The sequence below is a fragment of the Callithrix jacchus genome, chromosome 13 (genome assembly GCF_049354715.1).
Source record: "Callithrix jacchus isolate 240 chromosome 13, calJac240_pri, whole genome shotgun sequence".
Lineage (NCBI taxonomy): Eukaryota > Metazoa > Chordata > Mammalia > Primates > Cebidae > Callithrix > Callithrix jacchus.
Window position 1 is genome coordinate 14,067,505 of NC_133514.1, and position 7,522 is coordinate 14,075,026.

The window sequence follows — 7,522 nt, forward strand, 5'->3', positions numbered from 1 at the left end:
CACAGCCACCACAGCCAAGCAAAAGTCTCTCAGGGCAAAGAAGAGGCCATGCGGTGGGCTCACTTCCAGCCATCTCAGCACTGAGTCACTTCCGCTCCCCACGTGGTACTCAGGCCCAGAGCTCTTGGGCCTCAGGGACCACCCAGGAGGACAACCAGGCTGGAGAGGGCAGACAACGTGCCAGGACTAGAGCCATGTCTTCCGCTCTCAAATCAGTCTGTGCAGTGCGCCAGGCTGTGTCACAGGTGCCTTGAGGTGGGTCCCTCTCACTGGAGGTGTAGAAACAACCCCACAGGTGGCTGTAAATGGCTTGGACAGGCCAGTGGGAAGCTCCAAGGTGGGCCTGTCATCAAAGGGCTGGTGGCACCTGAGTGTCCCCTTAGGGAGTGGGAGAGGGGGCCAGGTGCCAGCTTGCATCAAAAGAGGCGGCAGCCTGGGAGGCCCAGTCAGCTGGCCACAGGGCAGGAGGGGCCTCAGGCGGAAATGGTTTGACTGGCAGAGTGGGCCCTGGCACTTGGCCGCGGGTGGGCTGGGCAGCCCAACTGGTGTGTTTTCTTAATCACCATCCCCACCATCCCCCGTTCCCCATACGACATCACATCCCATCTCATCCCATCCCATCACAACATCACATTACATCACATAACATCACATCATCACATCACATCACATCACATCACCACATCACATCACATCACATCACATCACCACATCACATCCCATCCCATCCCATCCCATCCCATCCCATCCCATCCCATCACATCACCACATCACATCACATCACATCACATCACATCACATCACATCACATCACATCACATCACATCATCACATCACATCACATCACATCACATCACATCACATCACCACATCACATCACAACATCACATCCCATCCCATCCCATCCCATCACAACATCACATTACATCACATAACATCACATCATCACATCACATCACATCACATCACCACATCACATCCCATCCCATCCCATCAATCACATCACATCACATCATCACATCACATCACATCACATCACCACATCCCATCACATCACATCACATCACATCACATCACATCACATCACCACATCACATCCCATCCCATCCCATCCCATCAATCACATCACATCACATCATCACATCACATCACATCACATCACATCACCACATCCCATCCCATCCCATCCCATCCCATCCCATCCCATCACAACATCACATCACATCACATCACATCATCACATCACATCACAACACATCACATCACATCACCACATCACATCACAACATCCCATCCCATCCCATCCCATCCCATCAATCAAATCAATCACATCACATCACATCACATCACATCACATCACATCACATCAATCCCATCCCATCCCATCCCATCCCATCCCATCCCATCCCATCCCATCCCATCCCATCAATCCCATCCCATCCCATCCCATCCCATCAATCACATCACATCACATCACATCACATCACATCACATCACATCACATCACATCACATCACATCAATCCCATCCCATCCCATCCCATCCCATCCCATCCCATCCCATCCCATCCCATCCCATCCCATCCCATCCATCACTGTGTTTGCTTTGAGCAGGGCACAATCCTTTGCCAACAGCTGTAATTTGAAGATTGGTGTAGCCTTTGGAGGAGCCTGGGAAGGGATCACTGGAAGGGGCCGCCTGCCCTGCTCTGCTGGGCACTTTACTTTTTCCATTCGAGTGAAAGAAATCCAGGTTCTTTATACCCCACAGATCCCAAAAGCCAAATATTTGCTGTCTGCCCTGCCGTTTCCATCTCAGGTAGAGGCGGCGGCTCTTCCTGGCTGCCAGGGAGGAAAGTGCTGGAAGTCAGCCCCCAGCCCTGCAGCCGAGCAGCCCCTGCGATGTTATGGGAGATCCCTGAGGGGGTTCCGGAGGCTGGAGGAGAAACACACCACCGCTGCCCGAGGGACCTCTGCCGCGTACACGAAGAGGCTGTGGGATGTGAAGGAAAGGAGGAGAGGCAGGACTTGGGTTCCGCATAGGAGCCCCCTGGACAAGGAGAGCCTGGAACCCTGCAACATGGTGTCAGCGGGTCCTCCTCAGGGATTTCATTCTAAATATTAACTCACACCTGCTCTTGATTTGGCCCCGTCTTTTCTTTCTTTCTTTTTTTTTGAGACGGAGTCTTGCACCGTGGCTCAAGCTGGAGTGCTGTGGTGCAATCTTGGCTCACTGCAACCTCCACCTCCCGGGTTTAAGTGATTCTCCTGTCTCAGCCTCCCAAGTAGCTGGGATTACAGGCACCCACCACCACGCCCTGCTAACTTTTTTGTATTTTTAGTAGAGATGGGGTTTTACCATGTTGGCCAGGCTGGTCTCGAACTCCTGACCTTGTGATTCACCTGCCTTGGCCTCCCAAAGTACTGGGATTACAGGTGTAAGCCACCACACCCAGCCTCTTTTTTTAAATAAATTTTACTTTTTTAGAGACAGGGACTCACTCTGTTGCCCAGGCTGGAATGCAGTAGTGCAGTCATGTCTCATTACACTTCAAACTCCCAGGCTCCAGAGATCCTCCCTCCTCAGGCTCTGGAGTAGCTGAGATTACAGATATCCTACCACACCTGGCTGCTTCTCTTACAGTGCTAGTCTAGAATTGGGGTGGAGACACTCTGAGAATGTGCAACATCTTACCACCATCAGCAAGGTCCAGGGTGGCGTGGCCCCGTGTAAGATGTGGTCCAAGACCTTTTGGAGGTTTCTGGTAATGGCCTGCCCTGGGCCTGCTGACTGTGGAGGATTCAGCTGCAAAGGTGCTGTGGTGAGGTGTAGGACTCGGGGCGAGGCTCCCCTCACTGCCTGCCAGGGGCTCCCTAGGGCTGATTATAACTTTCTTGGCTCATCCTGGACAGTCCAGGACTTGGAGAGGCGTCTAGATGGGATTCGTGACAACTCACTTCCCCGTCTACAGGACCAGCTACATAATTTGTGGCACCCAGTGTAAAATGAAAGTGTATGTGTTTGTGAGTTGGTGGGAGGGGGTGACTTGTTAAAAAATAAGAATTTCAGGCCGTATGGCAGCTCACAGCTGCAATCCCAGCACTTTAGGAGGCTGAGGTGGGAGGATCGTTTGAGGCCAACCTGGGCAACATCATAAGACCCCATCTCTACAAAAAAAAAAAAAAAATCCAGGAGTGGTGGCGCACACCTGTAGTCCCAGCTACATGAGAGGCTAAGGTGGGAATGTCGCTTGAGCCCAGAAGTTCGAGGCTGCAGTGAGCTATGCTCATACCACTACACTCCAGCCTGGGCAACCGAGTGAGTCCTTGTCTCTAAAATAATATAAAATAAAATAAAATACATTTTTTAAAAAATTCAAGATAGCACCAGCAGAGCATTAAACCAAGTGTGGGACCTTGTAGGAGGTTACTGGTTGCAGACCCATGAATCCAGCCCTACCTGCTTGGGCCTCAGTTTCCCTAAGTATGCAATGTGGAGGCTGCATCTGGTCAGGAGTTTGTTGGTGGAGCCCTTTCTTCCAGTGAACCCTCAAATCGCTCTATATGTAAGAGACAAACAGAGCTGCTCTGGTTGAAGCAAGCTGAGAGCTCTGGCCCCACCTCTTCCACCTCTATACCTGTCTGTGGCACCTGAGAGTGTGAGTGAGAGCCCTGTAGATGATCCCAAAGGCCCTTTTCAGTTTCTGCTTTCCATAGTGGATGAGGTGGTGAGGCTCTCCCTGCTAGAACACAAGCATCTGCTGCGGGTGTTATGCCATCCCAAGAACGGGCTGCAAGGGCTGCCCTGGTGCTGGCTCACTCCTGGGACAGCTCAGGCCTGGCCCACGGGGCTTCCCCAGCGGCTTCCTCCCAAGGAGGTCAGAGGGTGGGTCAGGCAGGGTTCAGCGGTTGGAAGGGCAGGGCCTGGGCTGAGGGGCTCTGACACCTCAGGTCTCTTTTGGGGAAGGGCTGGAGGTCCTGGGGTAGAATCCTAGGCACGGCCTCGGTTGAAAGGCTCGGTGGGGGCTGCAGGGGTCTCTCTGATGGGTCCCCAGGGTCAAAATTTACACTGCTGAAAAGTTGTCTGGTGACACCTTTCTGCGCCTACTGGTTAAAGGAATCAGAAACTTCTCTGGACTTTTATCTGTGAGGTTAAAGCAACTGCCGATGAGAACAGGACTGCAAGGGGCGTGTGTGAATATCCCCATCCTCCCTCTCCTCCTCTTTGCTTCCCCGGGTCTTCAGGGCTCCGTCCAGTCTCGAAGGATGCCCCAAAAGGCAGGGGCAAAACCAGAGGCGTCCTGCCCTCTTCCCAGCCCCGCCTGCAGGAAGGGCGCCCCCCAGGCCCTGGGTGGAGCGGAGGTGCGGGCGGGCCCCCTGGGAGCTACCCCCCACCGGCCCCGCTTACCTTTCATGGTTCCTTCCTCCGGGGCCTCGGGAGCGCCCCGCTGCCCGCGGCTGGAGCTGCGGTGGAGCCGGGCGGCAGGCGGCTCCTCCAGGGCGCGTATCGCCGTCCTACGCGCCGCCCGCGGCCGTGGGGCTCCTGCCCGGACTCATGCTCCGGCGCGCGGACTGCGGAGGCGGCGGGAGGAGGGGAGGGTCCCGCGGGGTCGCAGCCTGGGGACGCCCCGCCGGGCGCCTAGCGCCGCGCCCCACCGCCCAGAGCGCGCATCCCGCCGCCGCCCGCGCGTCCCGCTGGGGTCCCGCGAGGTCTGCCGCCGCCCCTCACCCCGCGCGCCCTCCCTTCCTCCCTCCCACCCGCTCCTCTCCCTCTCCCTCCTTCTCTCCCTCGCTTGCAAGCCTCCCTTCCTCCTCGTCACTTCTTGGGCCCCGGCCCAGATCAACTTCCTTGGTATTTTCAAAACTGCCGCGGCCGGCCTCTTTGTGCCGCGGCCGAGTCCCCGAGCCCCGCCCGCCCCGCCCACGCCTTCCCGCAGCCCCAGAGCCGGGCCTCGAACCCGGGACCTGCCGCGTCCTCCATGTCCGCACTGCGGCTACAACGAGGGACACACCTGGAGAGCTCTTTGATCTTAGTCGATTTCACCATCGGGACGCCACGTGGCTGGGGCAGGGGCGGGGACCCCAGATTTCAGCCCTGCATGTTTTTCTCACCCATCTATGGGGTCGCGGGCCTGGGAGAAGGACGCCCGGGACCCCACATTTTAGTGCTGAAAGTCCCGTATCCCGGGCAGATGTGAAAGGCTGGCCACCCTGTTAGTACCCTGGCTCTGCCCCTGCCGAGCTGAGCGACTTCGGGGATCCAGTTCACATCTCCAAGCTTCTGCTTTCTACATGGGAGAACTGGGTCTGGAGTGCACCACATTCTGTGATTGATTGATTGATTGATTGATTTGAGACAGAGTCTTGCTCTGCCGCCAGGCAGGAGTGCACGATCTCGGCAACCTGTGCCTCCTCGGTTCAAGCGATTCGCCGATTTATTTTTTATTTTTATTTTTTTGAGGCTCTAGCCACCCAGGATGGAATGCAGTGGGGTGATCTTGGCTCACTGCAACCTCCGCCTCCCGGGTTCAAGCGATTCTCCTGCCTCAGTCTCCCGAGTAGCTGGGATTACAGAAACGCACCACTGCACCCAGTTAATATTTTTTGTATTTTTAGTACAGACTAAAAACTTTGGCCAGGTTGGTCTGGAACTCCTGACCTCAGGTGGTCCACCCAACTCAGCCTACCAAAGTGCTGGGATTACAGGCCTGAGCCACTGCACCCAGCCATCATATTCTGCTATTTTGTTGGTGGAGAGGCCTCTGGGGTAAACAGTGACTCCCAAGGGAAGTGATTGCAGGTAGTTGAGACTCTGGTCAGAGCACCCCTCCAGATACTCACCTGTCATTTTTTATTGATTCATTTATTTCATTGAGCAAAACTGACTGGGCTCCTAGTTGCTGCCCAGGTCTAGGTCTGCTCTGCCCAGCCCCAACCCACACCTGCAGGAAATCAATCAGGTGAAATTGATTTTAGAAAAGAGAAAAAACTTATTGGCAAGGGCACTAAGGAGGAGGTGGGAGAACAGCTCTTAAATCCACTTCCCAGAAGATAAGCTTAAGGATATTTATGGGTCAGGCAAGTGGAGTGGTCTAAGCCCTAGGGAGAGGCGACTGGCAGTGGGGACAAACAAAGAAACAGGTTCATTCCGCGCCAGTGTAGTCTGAGCTCATGGTATTTCATAGGACATATATACAGAAAATGGCAGAGTTAGCATGATCCAAGGGTGAAGTCTTTTGGTTCTCCAATGTCAAAAGGCCACCTCCTGGGGCACTTGCCCAGTTGAAGGGTCAGTGGTCTCACTGGTTTGAGACGGACAGGAGCTGGTCCAAATTCCTAAAAAACAACCGAAGACACCTATGAATGGTGACCTATGAATGCTACCTATAAAGTAGCCAGTGCAGGTTAAGTTTCAGTGTTCAGTAGCGTAGCCTTCAGCTTCAGGGAAAAGGGAAACACAACAAAAACAACCAAAAAACAAAAAGGAAGCGACCAAAAGCAAACGGCAGAGCCAGACCGCACCAAATCGGTCTCACTATGAGGAACCAGGCCCCGCCCCAGGCTCCGAGAGTGTGAGGAGCATGTTGCACAGCCAGTGGTGAAGAAAGCCAGCAATTAACCAAGCGGCAGTGCAGAGGTGGGATGAAGGTTATGAGAAGAAAGTGCAGGAAGAAACGGGACCACAAAGTGACACAGGCCAGCCTGGTTTTCTGATGCCACAGTCGGCACCATCTCCCCATGCCCAAGCCTACATGCCTACCCCATTTAATGCTGGAGTGACATAGGTGAGACCCTAGGGGAAGAGAAAATTTCTCCCAAACTTGGAGCAAAGAAGGGGACAAGGACAGCCACCCCTGTCTGCAGATCCCAGCAAATCAGAATGCGTGATGCTGTGTTCTGTCTAATCTCCACTTTGCCATGGCAAGTTTACAGTTTGCAAAGTCCCTTCTCTCCATGATCTCAGCAGAACCTCACAACCACCTTGAGGGCGGGAACCAAGGGACTGTGCTGCCCATTTTACAGATGAGGTGACTGACGTTTAGAGAGGACATTGCCTGCCTGGTGACAGTCATGGGCTCCTGTCACCTGTATCTGGATTCCGAGCTTCCTGTATGAGCTGAGTCTCCCAGGACTAGGGCGGGGATCAGGAGAGCTGTTTTGTAAACACAAGGGAAATAACCACCTTGGAGGTTACCTGCATGCTAACTAGTTTACCTCGGAGGTTACCTGCACGCTAACTTATTTAATCCTCATGTCTGCTTTACGAGGGAAGCAGCATTATTGTCCTCATTTTTCAGATGAGGAAACTGAGATATGGAGAGGGTAAATAATGTGCTTAGCACCACGGAGCTAGGAAGTGGAGATCTTGGGCTATGAACCTAGGCAGGCTAAATCCAATGCTGTGCTAAGACACGGTCCACCACACTGCTTCTCATAGAGGATGCTTAAATATTTGTTGACAGAAAGTACAAAAAGTACGGGAATGTAAAGTAGTACAGCCATTATGGAAAACAGTACAGAGG

At 53.8% G+C, this 7,522-nt stretch overlaps 1 protein-coding gene across 1 annotated transcript in view; it reads right to left on the reverse strand.

The window, feature by feature from the left end:
- Positions 1–4,713, reverse strand: part of SCARA3 (scavenger receptor class A member 3) — a 35,122-nt gene extending 30,409 nt beyond the window's left edge. Inside the window, exon 1 of the mRNA XM_035269921.3 lies at positions 4,408–4,713. Within this exon, the coding sequence (XP_035125812.3) occupies positions 4,408–4,414 (7 nt within the window). The 5' untranslated portion in view covers positions 4,415–4,713. The remainder of the gene's footprint in view (positions 1–4,407) is intronic.
- Between the last annotated feature and the right edge of the window lie 2,809 nt (positions 4,714–7,522).